Here is a 26445-nt window from a genome sequence, read left to right on the forward strand (position 1 = left end):
TTTTTCACACTTTTGACAATCAAATTTTTGACAATAAATATTTCCTACAATCAAAATTTTGCATAATACTACTTTAAAACATTAAATAATTATATAAAAGTGTATTTAATGTTTTGATTGTTTTAAAATACTTGTATAGTCCAACTCTTGAATTTGTAAGTCTAAACAAAACTCTGTTATATTTTCCACTATATCAAACTTAGTTTTTAATATGGACACAGCTTTTTCACTTTTACTTTTTGGTTGATTTGCACATTCGTATTTAAGTAAAAAGTTCATTTTTTTAAGTTTTTCAAGATCTTGTTGAAAACTGAGACCGCTGTTTTCTATTTTTTTCCAAAGTGTTTTGTTAAAATAATCATAAATTGCAACATCCATTTTATTCCAATTTAAAACACGTGTTTTTGTTTTTTCAATATTGTTTGAACTGACATCTTTGGTCAACCTTGCGTTATGAATAAAAAATGCGACATCTTTCAAATTCCAACAGAGTTCGTTTTTTAACAAAACTAACGACTCCTCCATATATTCTGTTATCATTACTAAATGAAAGTCTTTTTCAATTGATTTCAAAACTGCTTCAATATACTCGGTAGTTTCGTTCCAAGGATCAAACCCCATGTCGAATGCGTTTGGATTTTTAGTTAAAGAAAAAGCACCATATGGGTCGTATTCCTGAGATTTTATATATTTTTCCAAATCAATGTCTGAAAAGCTGAAAAGTTGATCAAGAATAGGTAATTTTCCATTTAATTTGTAGCAATGCTTAAAGTTAAATGATTGCGCTGCTGATTCAAGCTGCGAGTACGGTTCCCTCAAAATTGTTACGAATTTTGTTCGCCGTTTGTCTACAATTTCTAAAATGTTTTGCTTATGAAAAACTGCATGATGAAACATCATGTTGTAAGTATCGTTTTCTTTATGTTGGTAAATAGCATTTTGCTTAAACTTAAATGGCCAACAAAATCTGTGAGCGCACTTTGGTAAAACCACTTTTAAATTATTTGATTTTGAATATCTATACAGTACATTTGCTACTGTTGTTGAACCCGTTTTATGTGTTTTAATAAAGATTACGTTATTCACTGGTCTACACAGAGATCTCTCCCTATAACAAAAAAATGTACTTTTTAAAAAAGTTATTTAAACCTTTTTTTTATATAAACGAATAAAATAAAGTAAAAATATTTTGTTACAAAAAAAGGTTATGTTAAAAAATGATTATTACGTAGTTTATACGACATAAATAAGTTACAGTATTACACGATTGTAAGTTCCAAAATAATGTCTCCCGCAAAATTTTTCCCACTTTTATTGAAATTTAGTATAAATGTTGACTCGACAAGGTTACTTTAAAGATATATTAATTAGGCAGATTTATAACTAAATTTAATGTGATTTTTTAAAAATGTTTTCAAAAAAGAGAAAAACATTTCGAATTAATAAACACAATTTTAAGTGTTTTTAAGCGCTATATTTAATTTTTCAACGTACTGTATGAATTTAGGAATCAAAAGTGGTATTCGTTGCTCAGATTGTGCCTTTTGATTTTCACTCTTTGTGTTTCATACGAAGATGAAAATTTTGCGCCCATTATGGATTTTTGTAACTTTTTATATAAAGAATAAAAAAACTTTTTAAAAAACATTACAGCATGTATTTTTTGGCATGGTATAGAAATTAAAAAAATGTTCTATGCTAAGCAATGTATCTTTTAAACATATTTTTTCTTATTTATGCTACTCCACTGAGACTGAGAATATATAGGTGGAGCATAAAGGCGTTCTAATATTTTAAAGAATGTAGTTTTGACTCAATCACAATAAAAAAGTTTACTTTTCAATTTTAACATAATCTATTGTTCTTTTTAATCTTTACACGCCTATGTTTGAAATAAAATACTTACCAAAAATTTTATTACACACCTTTCTCTTATGGTGATACTAAAACTATTCATTCAAAACTTTTGAAGGGATATTTTAACTGCCCACATACAAAAAAGTATAAGATTTAAAGACTTGGAATTTTTAATCTTATATCTTTCTTTTGTTGTAGGAAAAGTTAGTAAATATATAAAAAGATTTTGTTTCAGAGCAGTTTCTAAAAATAAATATTGAGAAAGTTTTAACTTTTAATACTTATTCAAACTTTTTATATTTTAGACTAAACTATTTAATAACTAAAATTAGTATTTTTTGAAGTCATTTTTGAGGTATGGCTGAAGCAGCAGATCAACAAGTGACCAATGCCAAGTATGATTTAAGTTTGATGATGTGACCAATGCCAAGTATGATTTAAGTTTGATGATGTGACCAATGCCAAGTATGATTTAAGTTTGATGATGTGACCAATGCCAAGTATGATTTAAGTTTGATGATGTGACCAATGCCAAGTATGATTTAAGTTTGATGATGTGACCAATGCCAAGTATGATTTAAGTTTGATGATGTGACCAATGCCAAGTATGATTTAAGTTTGATGATGTGACCAATGCCAAGTATGATTTAAGTTTGATGATGTGACCAATGCCAAGTATGATTTAAGTTTGATGATGTGACCAATGCCAAGTATGATTTAAGTTTGATGATGTGACCAATGCCAAGTATGATTTAAGTTTGATGATATTTTAAAATTATTTTAGCTATTTAATTAAAGTAATCCATATACAAACGAATCTTTAGGTTATTTATTAAAAAAGGATCTGCTCTAAATTAAACATGCATTCTGTCTTCTGTACAAATCAGCAGCCACATTTATTCTTTTGGACAACTTAATCTTTTGAATGCTTTAAAGAAAATGCATTAGATAAAATATTAAATATTAGATGTGATTGAAAAAAATTATTTTGAGAATGTTACTGCTGTTTGTCACAGATATTTTTTATTTTCACTTTTTTTTATCTAAACTGCAACAGTACAGTTTGGACAATTAGTTATGTTATTCTTTTCTTGCGGAAAAATTTCTCAAAGGTTATTGAGTTGGTTATATGATTCTTTCTATGCAAGGAAAAGAATCTAAACACTCATTTATTAAACAGGAATTAAAAGCAGATCTACCAAAAACAGAAATGGTATCGACTAATGCAGTCTAGCTATGTACAAAGTTTTTACCTGCCTTATTATTTTCTGACCTCAAAGTACCATTTTGATTTTCGACCTCGTAAAATAATTACAGACAAAGAATGCCGTCACAATTTTCGTATCTTAAAAGTTGAGCTATTATATTAAGTTTGCATCAAGTCTATTCTAATTCTAGACAGTGTTTAAAAGAATTATCGCAGTGATAACGCACTTGCCTCAGAAACAAAGGATCCTTGGTTCAAGCCCTACCTATGGGCAAGCTTTGCAACATTGGTTAGGAAGGAGGCGTGAACTTCTTATTAAATGCTTATCCGTGGTGCTCTGTGATAAGACCATAAGGACTTCTTGGGGGCACCTAATTAAAATAAGAAAATGAAAAAATCTGTAAATGTCGGTTTACAGATGCATAATAATCTTTGAATCTTTGAATAAACACAAAGCAAAATTGAGCGCAATCAAGTTGTCACACAACTTATTCCGTGCACATTAACTATATACTAGTTAAGAAGTAAACTGGAAGCTTGCTTTTTTTATTTTAAAATTTATTATCGAATAATTATTACTTTTTATTTTTTTAAAAATATCACAAAAAAGTATAATTTTTTTTAAAAAAAACCTATAATTATCTTGCAAACATGCTTTCATTCCATTTTTAAGCTGGTAAATGTTGTTAACTTATTTAAAACTTTTAAAATTTTAGAGCAGCCGTAGAGCAGTGTTAACGCACCTGCTTTAAAATCAAAGGCAGGTGCGTTACCACTACGTAAGTCCTCTATATTAAAAAAACAAAAAATAAAATCAATTTTCTTTTTTTTTTAAAAAGAACTTTGATTTTATTTTTAGGAATTTCTTAATATAGAGGACTTTTTTTTAAATTAGAAATTGACGATTATACCCCTTGACATTAAAACCCGTGTCGTTGGCTCTGTTTATGTGTGTATATATGTATGTATGTATGTATATATAACAATTGAAAAAAAATCAGGGAAAAAGTAAAAAAATATGAAGATATAGAAAAAAATAAATCATTAAGAAATGCTAAAACGCTTGCAACTGCTAAAAATATTTTAGGAAATATAACAATATCCGAAAATTTTATCCGCAAATAAAGCCTGGAATTTTTAACAGTTTAAGTTTAAATTATATTATGAGACAACAAAGTTGTTGTAGCTTGATGCATGAGCAGCACTATAAACAGAGGTGGATAAAGTAACAAACTTTTGTACTCAAGTACAGGTACTGCTACTTAAGTGAAATTTTAATCAAGAACAATTAAGCATTACCGGTTGAAAAGATTACTTAAGTAAAAGTAAAAATTAGTTTATTAAAAATGTGTTTAGAATAAAAGTTCCCATGTTACTTTCTTAACAGCTTTTTTATTTATTTTTTTAAATTATTTTTAAAGTTTTAAAAGCTCGAATAAAAAAGATTAAGTTCGAGTAATTCCACGTCAAAACAACCAATTTATTTTTTAAATGCAACCCTATATCCTTAGAGTTTTTTTATATTTTTACCATAGTTAGTACATTATGAAATAAGATAAATTCCAAAATTTCAAGGTCTAACTCCCAACGGTTCGTGAGTAATGGTTGTTTTAATTTTGGCTACTATTGTTTTGGTCATTTTCCGCCATTTTTAAATTTACATTTCTCCTTATAAAACCAAGTCTATAAACATTTGAGCTCTAAAAATAAGTGACTTAGTTAATTTCTAGGTGAGGAACTTGAATATATAAATAAAAAACTCATTTTATAATTAAAAAGTACCTAAATATCAATTATAAACGTTAAAATAGTGGACATCTGCTCCAGTAAAATTTTTAGGTGTGCAGTAAATTTTTTATGCCTAAAATTTCAAATTAAATCATTGTATGTTTAAAGAACATTGTGTGAAAAAATCATTTCTGCCAAATACATAGTTTAAAAATTAAATGAAAAATATTACAAAAAAAGCAAATATAGCATATTTCGCTTATCGTAGTATTCAAAATAAATAAAAATGATGCATACTTGAATTGATATACAATTTTTCATAATATATCCATTAAAAATTATTGATTTACAAATATATACTAATTAATTTTGTTAAAATCTTTTTTTGAAAGTTCATATTTGTCTGATATTATTGTTGGTGCACTTATTAATGTTATTACATTGGTGATTGGTACCCAACAATAATTATTCTTTTTCGGACAGAAAAACTGTTCAGATGGACCGTGTGGATGCATAAACTTTATTTTTATATCATTATATTCTTCATCTTTTTCTTCAACTACTGCAATTCACCAAAACGAGTCATATGTACATGCGTAATATTTGTATTTCTGCATTAGCTCAAAATTTATTAAACTTAAATTTTGGTAATTTGATTTTTTAGTTATATTAATAGATTTTGGATTTATATTGTTACTAGTTTTTTTAAATAATATAGATGCTTTCGAAACTGGTATGCAATGGTGAAATCCTCGACTTCCTGGTATTGTTTTTCCCTTCTCTAACTCTAACATTAACCATAGTTCCTTTATCAATTTTAAAGAACTATTTTGTGAGCGTTTTTTGAGTGCAAAATTCAAACGTTGCATCGATTGTTAGTATTTGATTTATCTTTAGACGTTTTTTTACTGTTGTTCGTTTTACTGTATCACCTATTGCATCACAAGAAGTTTTGCCATGACTGGTTGCAAAAAATATCCATTCAGTTTTCAATAAAAAATCTTCTGAGTGATGGCATAGATTTTGAAAATTTTTATACTGTCCTCCACATCCATCATAAAAGTAATACAATTTGAGAACTAAAGAAGGGTTTCTTTGATATAATTACATTAAAAATATTTTAAATCAAATTACCTTTCATTTTTTTATGCACTTTATAAACATTACAACAATTGCCATTTTTCTTTTCAAATCTGTTTCCAAAGTAGTGAAAATGGTGATTACAAATGCTGAATAGTTCTTCACAAGCACGCAACTCAGATCTCCATAAAATGTTTTGAAGAGTATCAGTGTCTAGGTTATGTAGTAAAAAAATCTCTTTATTTCTAGAATATGAGGTTTTATGGCATTCTGACTTCAAAACTTTACCAATATCACATGAAATCATTTTGATAATGAATTAAAAAATGTTATACTTGCAAATTTAAAAATGCACAAGTATTAATTACATTATTTATGTAGAACTAATTGCAACATTTAAATTAGATGAATATGTCTGAATTCAGCAATTAAACTTATTTTTTCAGCAATTAAACTGATAATTGGAAAAGGAAAGGAACCAAAGAACAAAAAGGAAACAAAAAATACATTAAAAAAACTTTCATAACTTGAGAACCACTTAGATTTAGATTTAGGTAGGAATTATCATTTTTTCTTAAAGTACTTTAGCAAAAATTGAAAAAAAAATCAGAGAATTTAGGGTTGTATGGCCTGGTTTTTTTGAAATGGAATTACTCTTAGGAAAAGAAATAAAAATTGCACGTTTAATTCAGGAGCGGATCCACGATTTTTTAGTGTTTGAGTTAAATAACTTCCAGGTAAGTTCTACATTCCAAACCTTTGAATTTTCATACTTATGTCATTTAAAGATGTTTTTCAAAAATTTGCGCTGCAAAGAACTTGGGAACAAAAATACCCTAAAAATTAGAAATCTAAAACGTAGGGGAAATTAATTTTTTGAAATATGAATTCTAATATCGTAAACTAGGTAGAAATTTCTTTAAGGTAATAAAAATTCATTGAAAAATAATGATTTGTTTAGAAATCATACCTAATAAAACAACCCTCCTCGTTTTGAGGGGGTTGTAAACTTTACATGGTTATACCTTCTGAATGCCAAATGATTTTTTGACAAAATTTTAAAAATATGTACAATTTTTAGTCTTATTTAAGTAAGTAATTTTTCTGTTTGGAAAAATCAATTCCCTTCACGTTTGGGCGGATGATTTCTACTTTTTAGGGTATTTTTGTTCCCAGGCTCTTCGCAGCGCAATTTTTTGCAAACATCCTTAAATGACATAAGTATGAACATTCAAAGGTTTGGAGTATAGAACTTAGCTGGAAGTTATTTAACTCAAACACCAAAATATCGTGGTCCGCCCCTGCAATTATATATACATTTTTAGTACAAAAGTAAAATATTTACAAAACTATGTATTTGGCATAAATAATTTTTTCACACAATGTTCTTCAAACATACAATGACCTAATTTGAAATTTTAGGCTTAAAAAATTTACCGCACACCTAAAAATTTTACAGTGGCAGGTGTCCATTATTTTAACATTTATAATTGATATTTAGGTACTTTTTAATTATAAAATGAGTTTTTTATTTATATATTTAAATTCCTCACCTTGAGATTAACTAAGTCACTTATTTTTAGAATTCACACGTTTTGGCATGGTTTTATAAAGAGAAATGTAAATTTAAAAATGGCGGAAAATGACCAAAACAATAATAGTAACCAAAATTAAAACAACCATTACTCACGAACCGTTGGGAGTTAGACCTTGAAATTTTGGGATTTATCTTATTTTATAATGTACTAACTATGGTAAAAATATAAAAAAACTCCAAAGACATAGGGTTGCATGGCCTGGTTGTTTTGACATGGAATTACTCGTTCGTAACGTGAGCAATGCACGTGACGTCAGCAATGCATGTGTTTGATGTTTTCGTAACGGTTGGCATATTTTGAAACCCTATACAGGCTCAGAATAGGCAGAGATATACGCAAACTGATTCGCTGATTTTGAAAGAGAGGCTGTTGCGCGTAGTTTGAATCAAATACAAATGTCAAAAAAAGTATTGATTAATATCAGTGAAATTGAGTCTATTTTTGTACAAATAGTACTTATACTTTTTCAAAACTTTACCGTTATCTTTATAATATTTTCTTCAAAATAAAGATTTAAAAAATTAGTTTGTTTTCCTTAAGATACTTTGTAAAAATGACGACCATTGTAACAAACTGTAAACCAGATGGTAAGACTTGACTATGCTGTGATTCTCCTACGATAGATTTTTTAAAACAGTTTAAAAATTTACCTAGTAATATCAATAGAATATTATTAACTTGATATAAGTTTATTTAAATTAAGTTCACATTAATCATATCATTTTGCAATAAAAATATTTTTAAAAAGTTTCTTTTCAGAACTTGACACTTACTCCCATATATAAATTGTATACACCACTAAAAGGTTTTAAGTTTGAAAATATTGCTTATTGATTGTTATAGCTAGCCCAGATAACTTGCAACACTCTCAAATTAAAAAAAATTGTACGCAAGAGCTGATATGGATTGCCAAAGGCAATCTAAATCAACAATATATAAATTGGATACATCATTAAAATATTTTAAGTTTCAGAATATTGTTTATTGGTTGTTATAGCTACCCCAGATAATTTGAAACACTCTCATATTAAAAGCAATTTTAATCATATTAAAAGCAATTGTTTAGATTGCCTTTGGTAATGTATAGTAATAAAGTTTTGATATAGTAAACTGATTACAAAAACTTACCACACCTTTATAAAGAATTAAGTGTAAAAGAGTAGAAACAAAAAAAATTGCAAACATACAAGTTCATGTTGTTGTTTATCTCAATTTCAAAAGTCAATATATATAAAGCACATGTTTGTCGATATATAGTTTTAAACCTGAACAAAATATCGGTTATTGTATTCTATAATTGGTTAAAAATGTTTACCATTTAATAGCAACTGATGGTAAATAATATCAAATAAAGCAACAAAGTTTGATAAATTTTATATTTATTATGCTATCAATTTATTTTACATTATATACTCCTGAAGAAAATGAAAATTTATATTTTAAGTGCTTTACCAGTAGTCTGGTGCAACTGCATATAAACTTTGTATCGAGCATGCTTTATAGAACATGAACATTATAGAACATAACATTTGACCAGAAACACCTTTAGAAATCTTGCTAAATTGTACACATGCAAATTCAAGTTAAATATTTCAAGAGTTTATATATACAAAATATATTTTATAATAACAAAAATATTCATAGCATAACAACGTATTTTGTTCTTTTTTTTTGATAATTTTATTATATTTTTTTATTACTCTTTTTTCATTAAAACGTTTAACCACTTAGTTTGGTTTTTTTAAATCTTTTTTTTTTCAAGTATTACAATACAAAAATTGCCACAATTATTTGCCATCATTCACTTTTATTTGTTTAACTTACTTGACTTCAATACTTTTTCTTGCTTTTAATGTCAGTGTTTATATGTAACTGTACAAAAAATTACTGTTCTTTAGGCAAACATAAATTTCACTTCTTTTGTTAAATTTTCAAATAATATTTTTGATATAAGTTAACGTCGCCTGCCAAAATTTTTAAATATTGTTTAATGGTTTAAGACGATGTTTTATTAGAGTTATGTAATAAAAAAATATATTAGTCTCCTTAAAACTATGGTTCAAACAAACCATAAAAACAAAATCTCCTCAGAGCTCATATATTATCATGGAGCATGTAAGCTAGTTTTGCAATAAGTACAAATTTTCTTTATTTAAAAACTTTATAATTAACATATAAATCAACTTATAAATAAAGTTCTTCACCAGTAGTCTGGTAAAACTTTATATGCAAAAGTACTTCACAAGTAGTCTCGTACATCTGTATATAAACTTTTGTATTTGAGTATGCTTCAAAGCCAAGAACATGTTTTATGAGAAATAGATTTATAGATCTTTTCGAATTTACTTCAACACATACATTTTTTTTTCCATTTCTTTAAATTAACAACAGATAAAACCTCCATCACCAAGATAAACTTTATTGAAATTTTGAGATTTTTACGAGTAAAAATTCTCTTGTACAAATAGATTTTGATACATTTTAATTACTCTGAAGAGTGCTAAAATAAAATTAATTTCCTGTGTTGATAGTAAGACAAAACTTGTATTAAGAAACTTAGTTTATCATTACTATGAAATTTAATTCAATAATCTGTTTAGATTAAAAATATATTTTTCAGCTAAGGCGCATATGCCTCTCTTTTAAAATCGGCGAGTCAGATTGCTCATATATATTCCTATTCTGACCCTGTATAGGGTTTCAAAATATGCTAACGGTTGCACATATATTTTAGACTATTTTAATTTTTTAAACATTATAATTTTTCTTATTTACTTTTATTTAACTAAATTATTTATTTCAATACATATAAATTTTAATTATTTCCATCTAATATAACTATGAAAGTTGTTATTTGTACGCGCCCACAAACAGTAAGCAATAAAAATTTTATTTGTAAGCAAAAAAATTTTTTATATTGTTGCAAAATTTATGGGTTAAAGTAGAGACGTGGATGAATAAAAGTTTTATTTACGAGGCTTGGCTAACATAGGAGCGGGTTCAGCTTTTACATATTACTTATTTGTAATATATTTTTTTATTTTTTAATAAATATATTTATTCATTGTTTATTTATTTTAAAGTTTTACTGAACAAGTGCATCAATCTGTACATAAATGACAATATAGTCGTAGTCGCAGTGTAGTACATCGACTGGCTTAAGTGGGTATCGGGTAAGTGGAGTGTGCATACATCATTTTTTGCGCTACTATAGTTCCATATTAATTTGTCCAAATTAACACTGACTAAAAATATCTTTTAAATAACTTCATAAGTAATGTGAGTGTAGTTGAACTATCTATTTTATCACGACTTTATCACGTAAACAAAGCGGAGCCTAAATTAAACTACTAAAATTTAAGACAATTTAGAAAGTCAATTTCTATAAAGTTTAACCCTATATGGGCTGGTATGTGATTTAATATTACAGTATTAGATAATTTGACTGCAACTTACATAAATGTTTTATTTGTATCAATTGAATATTCACTTTCCTATTGCAGTGCAAATCAACTATTGAATACTTTTATGTTCTGTGACATAAAAGTTACATTAACTCAACCTCCAAACCCCCCTCCTCAATTATCCCCTTCCTTTCCCCACCTGCATACAACTGCGCTGTTGCTTTCCACATTATTACTATTAGAAAAGTATCAGAGTACATTATCAAATATATGTTAATCTAATTCAAAAATAGATTTAACTACCAAACGCAAATTTCTTTATCGCACCCCTTTTTTCCCTCACCCACATCACTTTCTAATCCCTCGCTTCACCCTACTCACATCTATCTCTCTCGTTTTGTCTAGCTTTCCTTTTTCTCTTTTTAAGTTAAACACATGCAGCTGCTATACTTTTGCAGGTAAAAATCTCTGAAGCACTTGGGTGCAGGTGTAAAGCATAGATACAGATTGCATTTTTCACACTTCACTCTTGGTGTGCTTTTGCAGCCCGGACATTTACACCACCCCTTTTTTTCAACAAAGGCTGGCCAGTGTGAAACATTGTCGGTCCTCACGTATTGTTTAGACATTTGTGCTGTTGGGCCTCTGCACTTCCTAGCCAAACTGAGGGTTTATTTTTAGCTAGACATCAATCAAAAAAAGACTTTGTAGATTTCAAACTAAAAAAAACAATGTGTTACAAAATTAAATACCTCTTCCCTAATAACAAATTGTTACAAAATTGCTATTTACTTCCCTTTCACTTCTTATTGCGTGACAAATATTGTGACTTATACTCATCGATAAATTTTGAGTTTCATCGTATTATCTCTCAGCGTTCAAAAATTATGACCATATAAAATTTGTAGCCCTCTCATATTGAAAGGGTTTAAACTTTATATGATCATAATTTTTGAACGCTAAAATATTTTACTATGAAATTTAATACTTATTGATGAATGTAGACTTAAGTCTAGTTAAGAATCGTACAAAAAAATATTTCATCAATTTGTTGGGGCTCACGTTTGGGGAAGGAAAGTTTATCTGGAAGTTAGCTATCTCAAAGACCAAAAAATGGTTTATCTGTCCCTTGTTCAAACCACTGCGCCACAGTTTTCCTCGTATTTTAACTTTAAGTTTTATGAGAGCTTTTTTTTATTATATTATGAGAACAAATGCATTGCTGCTATAAAAATATCCTAGAACTTTGCATAGACAACTGTCTAAAGCAAGCAATAAAATTTGTTAAAAAATTATTCAAAAAATATTTTATTCATCAATGCAATTAGGTTTAAACATTTTACCAAATGCGTTAAAGTATTGTTAATTAAAGGATAAGGTGTGCATTCTTGTTTTAATAAAAGATAAAAGATTATTCATAAAAATCCGAAAATAAATAATCTAAATTTGGTAAGATATATATAAAAAAATTACCGTGGATTTGAATAAAAAAATGTATCAAAACCAATAGTAACTACGAGAGTTTTCCAAACTACAATGGTTACAAGTAAAATCCTAAAAACATAACAAGCAATAAATAAATATAAAATAATAAATAATAAGTATTTAAAAAATGTTTTTTCTAAATTTAAATTATGTTCTAATGGTTATTAATTATTTGTCTCGCTGCAAAATATTTTAAATAGCAAAAAACAAGCTTTATAAATATTATATATTTATATACTCAAAAGGGGTCGGGGGCGGATCTAAACCATCCGGTATAGGAGAGGGGGGGGGGGCATTTTTTAGCTCTTTTTCTTCCACCATCTTTAAAACATTAGTGATTAAAATATTATTTTTTATTCTGTATCTAAATATGAAATTAAGTCATATATTGATATCCTACTTTTATCAATTTTAAAAGACTATCTAATTTACTTGTGTTTCTAAACAAAATGCTGAGTTAAATAATATAAATTTACAAAAAAATTCTTTTCGAAATATCTAAGATGGGGGAGGGGGAGACCAATTAGCCCCATCGCCTCTTTCCCCAATGAATCCGCCATTGAAAGAGGTTAACCTCTTAGATTCTCATTTTTCTATTTTCACAATCCAAAGAACTTTTCTTGTTAAAACTTATTATTTATAAATGGGAAAAATGTTGCCCTAATCAATACAACAGGCGTTTACGAAAAACAGTTGTGTTTTAGCAAGCAACAAAGCTTTTGATATGTAGTTACCAACATAATGTTTTAAAATAGCCAACTTAAAACTCTCAATATCTTTATACTTGTTGCTACAGAAATAGATGAGTATAATCACGAATTAGCTGTAGAACTGATATTATATAGTAGCTAGCAACAAAACTGCAATATGTAGCCATCTACTTGCTTTAGGTTTGTCAAAATGTTGCAGTTAGCTACATAACTACAATCTGTAGCTATCAATATATTGTGATAATATTGATAGCTACAAAGCTATGATATGTAGCCGATGACTAGCTGCAGATTTGTCTTTATGTTGCACCTAGCTACAATGCTATGGTATGTACCACACGATATATTGTAGTAATATCAATGAGTACAAAGCTGAGATATCTAGAAAGCAACATATCACACAGTAGGCCAGCTATGGACAAAAGTCAAAATTTTGACATGATCTGTCTAAAAATCATATACAATGTTCTATATATATATATATATATACATATATATATATATATATATATATATATATATATATATATATATATATATATATATATATATATATATATTTATATAGTTTTATTCAATTATTTTTACATAGCAACAGTATTGATTGCTATTTTATAAAAATTTAACATTTAAAAGGTAATACTTAGCCACAGTTATGGATGCCAATGTGATTTTAGGCAGGTGTGTAGCAAAAAAGAAAAGTTATATGTGTTAACAAACAAAAAAAGAATTCAAGATGCCTTTAATCGTCTTGGATTAATTATTGATGTGTCCAGATCTGGTGGTTCTGGGACATCCAATGGTGGAATTACAGCAAGTCGTTTTTTCCAACCTAAAAGTATTGTGGCTACAAGTATAAAGCTGGATGTACTACTGCTGAAAAACTTGCATGTCATCTTGGCCGCATTGCCATCAGCTCTGCCAAATAATGAAGATGCATTTCAAAAGTACTGCCTTAAGGTAAGTTTATTTGTTAATATTATTTCTATACTGAGCTGTGGCTAACTTAGCTTTCGCAATTAATGGTCTTGCCTATTAGCATGCTCTCTGAAGAAGCACAGGAAGCAAGAAACAAAGATTATAAACGTTTCTGTGAAAACTACACACGCAAATACTGTAGTTCGAAAACTAACTATGATGTATTAGACCAACTTTTGCGCTCATCAGACTTAATAATCAGCTGCATGAGTAGGTTAAACTCTTCAAGTTCAAAATCTCAACTCCCTGAAGGAGTTATTGACTTGCTTCAGGCTCTGACTGTCGACTCACCCAAAACATGATTTCTTATTTTATGCATGTATGTATGTTTTATAAATTGTTAATGTATTTCAAATTGTTATTGTTTTATTAAATATTTTTTGCTTTTATTATTAATGACCTAAATCTTTACCTAAAATAAATTACCTTAATATTAAATATTTAATAGTTATTTAAAATAGGACGGTTGAAAATCCGATAAAAATTTATTCAAAAACGCATTTATCTGTGTGTAACTAAGAAAAGTATCTAGTTCTTAAGAAATATATTTTTCCATAGCAACTAAATTAAAAAAAATTACGACTTCCATATAAAGTATGACCTCGTATTGGTACTGATGCCAACTTTAGTGAATATTGCACTCGTAAAAAATCTGCAACTATCAAAATAGGTTGTTGCTATGTAAATTAGGTACCCATAAAAATAGGTAACCATAGCAACCAAATTATAAATATTCCCTCATAAGAAGAGCAAACCTCATATTAATGCACAAATTATTTATAATTTATTTAACACACATAAAACATCTGCAACTATACAAAAATAGAAACTTGCTAAGCAAAATTAGGTTTCGATAGCAACCAAATATAAAAATATCACTTTCATAAGAAGCGCAAACCTCATATTAGTACGCATAGTAATTTTAATTGTTTAGTTATTAGTTTTGTCCATTAAAAGTGAATTCTGGCCCACTGCGTATCGTAAAAAAATCGCGATGTTATATTTTATTTATTATCACAAATACATTAGATCCAATACTAAACATTGAATTTTTCAAGACGTAAAAGACAAAATGAAACATATCAAAAAAAATATTTAAATAACAAACCAAGAAAACGGGCTAGTACAAAAAAGTTTCTTATTTTAAGAACTTTATTTACCCAATAAAGAACTAAAAGTTTGTTAGGTATTTTATTTTTTATTGAACTATATTCCATCACATCCACGTCTAATCGAGTGGGATTCTATTCGATTGCGCTCGCATTCTCATTTAAAATAGGGTGTACCGGAATGGAAACATTGAATTCCGGCCGGAACCAGATTTGCCGAAATTGTTTGTTTAAATTCACACGGAAAAAGATTTTTATTTAAGTATTTACCTTCAAGATTGAAAGTGAAAGTCTGCGACTCAGCATCGTGGCTTTTTAATATATATTTATAACCTGTAATTTATATATATATGTATACATATATATGTGTGTATATATATATATATATATATATATATATATATATATATATATATATATATATATATATATATATATATATATATATATATATATATATATATATATATATATATATATGTATATACAACCTAACTCACTAATTTGATTCTTGCTTCATTTAAATCAATATGTTGTTTTATTTGTTTCTTATAACATTATTTATTGAAAGTTTTAACCTGGATAATATTTATATTGAAAATTGTTTCTTTGTTTTCTACTTTTCAATTTAGATTAAAATTGAAATATTTACTGTATTAGGCATTATATACATTATATACTTTTTAATTATTTAAAATTTAAGTAGCACTTAAAATGAGACAATTTTTAGAGGCAAGTAACATTTTATACAAAAAAGAGCTAGTTTGTCGCCTAAAACTGAATAGTTACTCTTTTTGCACCACAAAATTCATAAAATTTTAGAAATTCTTATATAGTTGATTACTGCAAGTAAAATTAAGTTGTGTTAGTTAAAATAAATTGTAGTTTTTTACCTAAGTTTATATATAATTCTTCATAACCCTGTAGGACAATGACTTTTTAATTTAAATTACACAGTCTGTGTCACATGTCTTAAAAAAAGAACGTACAACATTCGGACCTGAAATATTGTAATTTTGGCCTGAATCGGAACAACCCAAAAGCCACAAATCTTGGCCAGAATTAGACAGAGTTTTAAGTTTTTGATAAATTTTACAATCCTTTTTATTTGCATAATTTAAATTTGCATATTGTTTCTTATGCTTAGCGTCAAACTGTTTTTAAATTAAAAAAAAAAACGCTTACCTTCTTAAAAATACTTAAAAAAGACCATAATTTGCAATGTTTCATTACACTTTTTTTAAAAACAAAAAGCAATTTAGTTAAAAAACAAAAGTATTTAGATTTGGAAAAAATTATATTATATAGGGTAGGTTAGGGTAATATGAGCACCTTAATAATATGAGCATACTTAAAGATTTCTTAGATGTAAGCAGTGAAGTTAAAGTTGCTATGTATTTTTTGAATCGGTTTTATGTGGTGATTACAGGAATCAGTGTAATTAGCATAAATCTATAATCAGTAATTAGCGGGTATCATCTATTAAAAACGCTGTTAAATTTTTTGCTTTTATAAAATAATATCATTACGCATGAATAGGTCTTTGGCGCAAAATTTTGGTGCTAAAATAATGAAATTAATTTTTTCATAAAGAAAAATATGTTAGCTATAAATCCAATTCTTTTTGGCTTGAAAAACAATACATAGAACCATTTAGTTTTGACTTTATTTAAAGATGCCATTTTTGTGTAATATGAGCATTCTCAAATTACCCAGTGATTTTCATTGAAATTACTTAGTTTAAAGTCCTAAAAAAGCAGTGGTTTTAATTGGTTTTTTGAATAAAAATAAAATATAGTAAAACTTTTTTATATTTTAACAATACTAAATATTTTTTTGTAATTTAAATTCAAAAAAATTGAATTTTTATCGTTCAAAGGTTTGAGTTGATAAAATTGAAAAAATAACGAACAAATTTTTTTTTCTTGCGGAAAACATAGTAGTATTGTTTCAACAAAAAGTGGCTTAAAAATTGATCTTTTAATGATAAGTTTTGTTAATAACGAATCATTATGTTCCAAAAATTAGTTCTAATTGTCAGGTTGGTATTTTTTTTATTAATGTTTTTAATTAATGTTTTTTTTTGAGCAAATTTAAAGTGCTCATATTACCAAGTGGTCTGGGTAATATGAGCATTTTTGTGACTTTTTTAAAACCTCTGTGTTTTTAAGAAAAAATTTCGGGTCCCCAAATATCTAAGTGAATCATGAGAAGGGATCCAGTTTAATTATTTTCGAAATTATTCCAATTTTTGCTTAAGGTGCTCATGTTACCCTAATCTACCCTACGTTGTTTTTTTATTTTACAATAAATATAAAGAGGAAAATAATAATATAAAGTTAGATATATTGAAACAACACAGATGAAAAAAAAAGTGTTTAAACTGCAAAATTTTAAACTTTTTCTTATTGAATGATATTTATTATTTTAGGGAAATTTAAAAAGCAATCGTGTTTAAAATTGTATCAATTATAGCAATATATAGCAATTATAGCTATATACTGTGTTAAAATTATAAATTATCTTTTTTTAAACATACATTATTATTTCTTTTTCTTTTTTTTTTTTTTTTTATCATTTTAATACCAGGATATTACTCTCGAGTCCCAAATAAGGGTGGGTGGGAGGATGGGGAGACGTTTATTAATTTTTGGAAAATTTTCCCACCCAACCCAAGCTTATTTATACTCCAGTTTATTAATTGTTACTTGTAATCTAAAAAAAAATTGGCCTTAAAAATAAGAAAATATTTATTATAGTCACTAATAAAAACAAAATTTTTCAGTGTAAACAGGCTTTAAAAATCACCAACCAAGTAAATCCCAATTTATCGAAAACGAGTTTTTAACTCGTTCGCTGACAACTACGAGTATACTCGTAGTAAGTTGGCGTCATTTATTTGCCAACTACGAGCATACTCGTAGTTAGCGGGACTTTGATATTTGCCAACTACGAGAATACTTGTAGTAAGCCGAAATTATGAGTTTGCCAACTACGAGTAAACTCGTAGTTATACTAACTTATTTCAAATAATATTTGTGCATTACTGGCTTTGTCTATTCACTTTTTTTTTTTTCCTTAGCTTCACATTCGGTTTCAGAAAATATTACATTCAAGTTTTTATTTTAAAAATCCAAGGAACCTAATTTAAATACGGATAAAAACAGATATAGCTTAAAACAGATAAAAGTAAAATATTGATAATGCTTTAATTTTATTTTATGAAAATTAAAGTGTAAACCTATTCTTTTGAATGATACATTCTGAAACATTCGCAAATACATAACGGAGGTCTATTTTCACAAACAGCACATTCATGTTGCGTTTCTTTACGTTTTATTTTAGAGCAGACTCAACATGGTTTTGTTGGGAACTTTTTTTTTTCATTTGGTTGTATTGAAGACAAGTAGTGGAAGCTATTATTGGTGATTCGAGGCACAATTTCATTCAAACGTTCACCCAATAAATCCGTAACAATTAATTCTCTAAACTTAAGCAAGGAAATTGTTTTATCTAGTCCATATTTGCTGTTTAGACAGTAAGCATTAAACAAAGAATTACCAAAGAGATGAAGTGCTACTTTTTTGTACCATCTAATTGTCTTTCTTAGGCAATCATAATATACCATTTGTTCCGCCCTATCTACTCCTTTAATTATTCATTTGCAACGAACGCAAGTTGCTAATCATTAGCACATCTCTTTTGTCTTTCCATTTAGCAACCACTACACCCTCTCTGCTTCTGCTTATAACGTCTCCCTGTTTCAGTTTTGCTTTTGTACATTCTTTTGGATTTGACTTTCGGTCAGTTCTTAAATTACCACAAATGTCTGTTTTTTGATTTATCATGTGCTTTGTTAACTCAAAGGAATTGTTAAAGTTATTGGTGTACAGGTGATAATCTTTTCCCAGAAAAATTTCCATTAAGTTTAAAACAATAGCTCCTGTTTGACCCAACAAATGTTTACCGAGAGTTGTCTTGCCAGAGTAGATTTTTACTTATAGTACAATACCATCTGATTCGAAAAGCTCATAGAATTGATACCATACTTATATCTTTTATTTTTTACATACTACCTGAATAAAGACGTGCCTTCCAAAGCATCATTGACTCATCGATTGATATATTTTTATTAGGACAGTAGATGTTACCCATTGTATTATTTAAGTGATCGAGAAGTCCAATAATTTTACACAAGCGTCCACTACCTGAATCTTCATTGTTAATAAAATGCCAAAACTAAAACATTAGTTGGAATTTATTTTGTGGCATTATTCTAGAAAATAAGGGAACTCTATAGAGACTGTTCTTAGACCAACAGTGTTCTAAAGATGGCATTTTGACACACCCCATATGAAGAAGAACTCCAAGAAACTGCCGCATATCTTCTGAATTTATGGATTTCCAATATTTAAAACGTGAGCTTCTTCTGAGGGGACGCTGCTTATTTATTTTTTGCGTTGCGTAGCGATTAGTTTCAACTATCATAGTATTTATAAGCTCTTCTGTAACAAATAGTTTAAAGAAATCTAATGGTTTCTTGTACTCCATATTTATCTTCAAACCGAATCAAAGTCGAATATTGTTTTACAATATTCGGCTCATCTTCCATTGGTTTGAATTTCTAGATGGATTTGTTTCAAAAGTTGTTTTGTCAGGCAAAATTTACTTATAAAATCTACCTGTTGAGTTTTGTTTTGATTTTGTCTATAAGCAAGACCACCCGTTGTTCTAGCTGAATGTCTGTAAACTGATTGCCATCACTTTCTCAGTGTTATTACCTTCGGAACCTGATTCTGGTACAGTCAAGCTCAAAAATGTAATAGTATAAGCAAAAAATGAATCCGAATCTTCAATATCATTATCTTCACTATCCTCACAATCTTCCATAATCATGTGTGCTAATCCAATTGTGAAATATCTGTGCTGAGCTAATATGGGATAAATTTATAATTTATCTATTTATAAAAAAGAAATTACTTATCTATAAAACATTAATTAGTATACTGTGTAAAAAAATTCAAAGTGCACACTAAAATGTTTTTTATTTATCAAAAATCATTTTGTAAACGTTGTGTTAAGCAAATTTTTTTTTACATTTTTAATAACATGCAGTATAATGGAGTTAACAAATACATTTTAGCTTTTTGTCTAAAAAACACAACAATTTAGAATTAAAAAAACGAAATATAAATTACCTTTTTTACTCATGATAACTCCCGATGTGCATGTGCAAAAAAATTGAAATACTATTTATAATAGTATTGCATCAAATAAGCTACATTACTATACCTTTTCAAGATGTAATTGAGAACTTGAAAGTTGTAATTAAGGAAAGTAAGATGCAATTAAGAAATACAACATGTAATTTAGAAATCACAATATGTAATTAAGAAACACAAAATGTAATTTAGAAATTTTAAAATGTAATTGAGAAACCCAACATGTAAATAAGAAATTGCAATATGTGATTGGAAAAACAAAAGTTTTAATTAAGAATTTTTAATATGGAAATGAAAATACATTATTTGTAATTGCAAATTCACAATGTAAGCTTAAAGGTCATTGTAAAAAATCTTCTTGTACATGCATTTTAATAAGTTAATAGTATCTAATTTAGCGTTTGTATGTACCAGCAATACAGTAATACAGTAATATAATTGAAAGATCATTGTGTTATTTGTCAATACACTATAAAAAGAAAGTCTATAATTAAATTGAATTCGTACATTTATTTCACTAAATTTGTTTACATCCACTTTTGGAACAACCAGAACCACCATGTTCAATTTGTAGACATAAAATACGTACAACCGAATAAGTTAGAAGAAAACATTATGTTTTATCTTCATCGAGTGAGTTATTGAATGTGATGAGCGAAATGACGACCCAACCGTAAATTTGCGACTCTGGCTCAAACTTTAGGTGTCAAATATAAGACAGCATACAATTGGGTCTTTAGCAGAAATTTAAATTTCCTTGGAAGATATGAAGTTACCGCCAACCACAAATCCCTTTTTTATCACTTTTTTATTTTATTGATAACTAGCTGGAGTTACCCGGCGTTGCCCGGGCCAATATTTAAACTGGCTTACCTGATATCTGTACACAAAAATGGGCCCAAAAAATGGTCCCCCCTGACCCCGGGGGTCGGGGTACGGGGTCAAAAGCCAGCTAAGAACCTTCACCCCCTCGAGGACTACCCCCATGCCAAATTTCATCGAGATCGGTCCGGCGGTTTGGATTTCTATAGAGAACAAACAAACACACACACAAACACACATTGCCCTTTATATATATTAAGATATATTATTATTTAATGAAAACCAGCCCCCTCTTATATTAACACCCCCCCCCCCCTCGTTTATGAAATCTGGACTTAAATTCCCACCCCTCTCCCTTTTATTCTAACACATCCCCTCATTGCATTAAGGACTCGAGAATACCTTGATAGCAATACCAGGATATTTCCTTGGAAGATATGAAGTTACCGCCAACCACAAGTCCCTTTTTTATCACTTTTTTATGTTATTGATAATATATTATTATTTATTGAAAACCAACCCATATGGCCACCTTGGCCAAATTTGGATCAAACCTAATATTTCAAGGTAAACTAAGGCGACAAAATTAAAAATACAAACAACTTCTTTCTGATAATCTATATTATAAACATTTCTCAATTACTTTTATCTTCTCAATTACATCTTACGATTTCTTATTTACAACTTTCATGTTCTAAATTATATCTTACGTTTCTCAATTACAACTTTCATCTTCTTAATTACATCTTACGTTTCTCAATTACAACTTTCAAGTTCTCAATTACATCTTGATAAGGTGTAGTCACCGCAATGAATTATACTCATTACGGTGTTACGAGTAAACTCGTACTTCGGCACTGGAGAAAAAAATCTCTTCTCCATTGCCAAAGTACGAGTATACTCGTAGTGCTTTTTTTTTGGCCGTATATATTTAAATAAAAAATACTATAGAATTATTTTGGGTTAAAAGTTTTTTTTTATTGAAATGTTGATATCTAGCCTTGGCAATTAGAATAAAACCGCGAAAAACAGCCTCGGCAAAAAATTATTCATTGTAGACATTATGGCTTGGCAAAGAAACAAAACATAGTTTAAAAAAGCTCGGCAGCAAACGTGTTAATTTATTTCTCACCAAAGTATAAAATTTATAAAATCCTATTAAAATTATTATATAACAGCTGTTAGAAAATGCGCATTTGACCGCAAGCCACACTAAATTTAAATAGTTTTATGCGTGTTTTGTAAAAAAATATTAGTTTGGATTTATAAACTGAAATTCTTTATAAAAATTCTTATATTGTAACATAAAAAAATTTCCCTAACCCCGTCTTATAATAACCCCCCCCCCCTCGTTTATGAAATCTGGACTTAAATTCCCACCCCCTTGCTTTTATTCTAACACACCGCCTCCTTGCATTAAGGACTCGAGAATACCTTGATAGCAATACCAGGATATTACCTTGATAGCATTACCAGGATATCATTGCAGTAATTAACTATTTTTTTATTAATGTAGTTGAAAAAACAAATTACCAAAGATGTTGACGTTTTAAAAATGGCCGACTCCATTGCAGACAAATGCGTTTACATGATCGGAGGTTGGTTTCTTTTTCGAGATAGACACCTTCCATTTTTTAATCATATGGCAAATTTTCTGTATAATTTCTTCTTTTTTGCCTTTTTTTTTCCAACGAGTTCTTTGTAAGCCTAAAAAAAATTTATTTTGAATTTTATTCTTTTATCAAAATATATACTTTTAGTTTATGAATCTTTCATTCTGATCAACATTCGAAACAAACAAAAAGCGTTTTCAGCAAAAACTTTTAAGTATTAAAATAAATAGAAACTAAGAAACATTTTATAAAAGGATTGTCTAAGCGTTATCGCTAAGTCATTGCTTCGCTATTAAATGGCTCATTTGCAAAAATAGCTTAAAATGCTCTGTGTCATAATCCCCAAATAAACAAAGTGTAAAATAATTGAACCCGTCATTTTAAAAAAGACTTAAGTCCAAAACTTTTAACACTTAGTTTCAAAGTTTTTGTATTGTTCATGTTTTACAACAAATAAAGTTGCATAATAAACTATGTTGTGTAATAGCAACTTAAGTCCAAATTGATTAATTTCCTAAACCAAATCATCTTTTTGTTGGCAATTAGTTGAAATTTATTGTTTTTTATTGTTTTCTTCTTGTTCAATATTTTAGTTTGTTGGACAATTTTTTTGCTTAATAGTAATAATGTTTTTTTGATGTTGTTGTTGTTTTTTAAATCAACAAAAATTAATGAGAAATAACCAGGTTTATCAACCAGGACGAAAGTTACAGACTGAAATATTTATTAAAGACAATTAAAGTCCTTGTTATTGTTTATTTTCAGAGAAAAAAGATTGCATCGAGAGATCGAAATTATAAAAATGTATAGATTTATGTTTTCGAAGGTAATTTTTGTGAACGAGTAAACGTCGTTTGCGCTTGAATGTTTTTAAAATAAGTATTTGTAAAATTAGGCATGAAGTCATAGTTTATTTTAAAAAATATTATAAATTAAAACAACTCAAAAATCTCGAAGGGTACAATTTTTTATTTGTACTTTAGCTAAAAAGGAAACAATGTATTAAAATAACCGGTTACTTCTACACCATTAGTTATTTCAGCTTAATAAAAATATACATTTTGCATAACTAAATAATTAATATAATTCAGTAGCAAATTTATGATTTTAAAACTAGAATGTAATCAATTGTAATAAATCAATTGTAATCACTAGGAAAAACCTAATTAATTTCCCTGAACTGAAATATTTTTGTTATGGATAATTTTGCTACATTTTTCATTAAATTAATTAATAATAACTCAGATATAATAATAACTGTAATACAATTATAAATTACATAACAATAATTATATTAGATATTAAAAGAAATAATTTCATAAATTTTCAACAAATAAAAAAAGTTATGATTAAAAGTAATGTGATGTTAGACTTAAAAAATCTTATACAAAGATGTTTAAAATAATGTTTTTGTCTTAAAATGTTATAAAAAAAGTTAATGGTATATCGTATCAATCATGGATCAATCAAAAATAAAACATCAATAATTCTCTGCAAAAAATAGTGGGTGGTCAATAATGGTGGATGGTCACAAGAATCAATGGTCACTGAGCATTTGAGGACCTTTGAGAAACAAAATATTGAATGACGGAAAAAATTGTTTAAAGCAAGTCACTTGGTTAAACGAGTAAAAAAAGTAGAAAGCTAAAGAATCATAACATCTTTAAAATAAATATTTTTAACAGACTTCATTTTATGTTTAAGTTTCAAAATGGTATGCTACCAAGCAATTTTCCGAACTTACTTTTTATCTTTAAACCACGAATATTAAACTAAAAACTCAATAAATAACTTTATTATACCAAAAACATTATCAAAACAAGCTGTTTTTTTGATATCTTGATGAGGGCAGCGGTAACTGAACTTGCTTTTTACAAGTAATATAAAAACTGTAACTTCAACTCAACATTTTAAACGTGCAACAAAACAAATTTCATTTAATTTTTATACAAAGCAGTTACTAATTTTTTTTAGTTTAATTTTTATACAAAGCAATTACTAACTTATTATTAAAACCTTTTGATAATCTTAGTTATTTAATGTTTTTTAAATTAACGCAACATTTATCTTGTATGGTACTTAAAACATGTATGATGTTATTTTATTCTATAATAGTGACGCAAATTGTAGATGCAATATATATGTATATCTGACGCAATTTATAGATGCAATGTAATACAGATTTATTGTATGTATATATAAACGGATATATTGTGTGTATACGAATGTATATGTGTGTGCGTGTGTGTGTGTGTGTGCGTGTATGTGGGTGTATGTGGTAAAAGTGTTCTCGCTTTTAATTTTTTCCTTTTTCATTTTTGTTGTCTGTATTTTTTAGTTATATTAACGGTACTAGTATATATATATAGTGTATATATATATATATATATATATATATATATATATATATATATATATATATATATATATATATATATATATATATATATATATATATATATATATATATATATATATATATATATACATATATATATACTTATTTATTTATAGAATATATATTAATTTATATATTTTTTTTTAAATCTTAGTTTAAATTTTCAAGATTTAAGCAAATGATAAAATCGGTGGCCAATAACTGGACCGAATTTTGAAATTTCTAAAATCATAGAATATGACAATTTTGATATTCAACCTACAACTTTTAATTTTTCATACTTACTACTAATTAAAACATGAACTACTAATTTTTAAGCCAACTGCATTATCAACCTACTGAATTTTTAACCTACTGAAATTTCAATCTACTGTATTTTCAACCTACTGTATTTTCGACCTACTGTTTTTTCGATCAACTTTATAACCGCGTCTTTTCCGGTATGTATTTTATTTATTTGTTGTTGATTTTAATCAGAGCTGAGTTTAATCAGCCGTGGCGCAGTGACTGGAGTGCTGGCTTATAATTAAGAGGTCCAAGGTTTGATGCCAGGTCTAGGTTTGTAAGGCAGCGTGAAATTTTTCCTTAAATGCTCTTCCACTTAGATCTGCGACAAAACAGTTAGGTCTTGTTGAAGCCTCTTAATAATTAGTAGAAAAAGAAAAAAAATTATTTTATAAGATTTGATGAAAATGGCAGTATTTTATTCTCCCCGGAGACTTAATGGTCTTATCGTAGAGCACCACGGAAGAACATTTAACAAGGATGTTTACGCCTTCTCGCGTACCAATGTCGCTTATATGACCTCTTTTTTCATAAATTACTCTCGAGTCCTTAATACAAGGTGAGGGGTGATGGGGGGCGGGGGAGGAAACGGTAAAAACATAGACTAGTTAGTTGAAATGAATATCACCTATATTCGGTTGAAAACAAATTAGCTCAAATCCGTTAAAAATAAAAGCCTCTAAAATCGGTTGAGAAAAAAATCGGTTGGAAATGAAAACGTCATAAATCGGTCGAATTAAAAAAGGACTATAATAGGTTGAAAGCAATTTAGGCCTCAGTAGGATATCTAAAAATTATTTTCATTTTTTAGTAAGTGTTTTATTTTGTAGATCAAATTTGTCGGTGCAGATTTCTGTAGGTTGAGCTATGCGATAAAATCTTTTTTATTTTTTTTTATTCACTTGATCTTATTCTTTCCTTAAATTTTAATTCTTTAAATTTTTTTTTA

General features: G+C 27.8%; 1 protein-coding gene across 2 annotated transcripts; it reads right to left on the reverse strand.

Moving 5' to 3' along the window:
- LOC105843949 (galactose-3-O-sulfotransferase 4) lies at positions 1-24831 on the reverse strand. 2 transcript variants are annotated; one of them, XM_065814998.1, is made up of 4 exons: positions 24616-24831; positions 22734-22907; positions 12348-12428; positions 1-1108 (listed from the first exon to the last, which is right to left on the reverse strand). In XM_065814998.1, the coding sequence occupies exons 2-4, from the start codon at positions 22829-22831 to the stop codon at positions 106-108; spliced, it is 1182 nt and encodes a 393-aa protein (XP_065671070.1). In that variant the 5' UTR covers positions 22832-22907; positions 24616-24831; the 3' UTR covers positions 1-105. The 2 variants fall into 2 exon arrangements, with proteins under 2 accessions (XP_065671070.1, XP_065671069.1); XM_065814997.1 differs by having other exon boundaries at positions 24558-24766.
- Positions 24832-26445: the final 1614 nt, after the last annotated feature.

This window comes from Hydra vulgaris, chromosome 13 (genome assembly GCF_038396675.1).
Source record: "Hydra vulgaris chromosome 13, alternate assembly HydraT2T_AEP".
NCBI classification, from domain to species: domain Eukaryota; kingdom Metazoa; phylum Cnidaria; class Hydrozoa; order Anthoathecata; family Hydridae; genus Hydra; species Hydra vulgaris.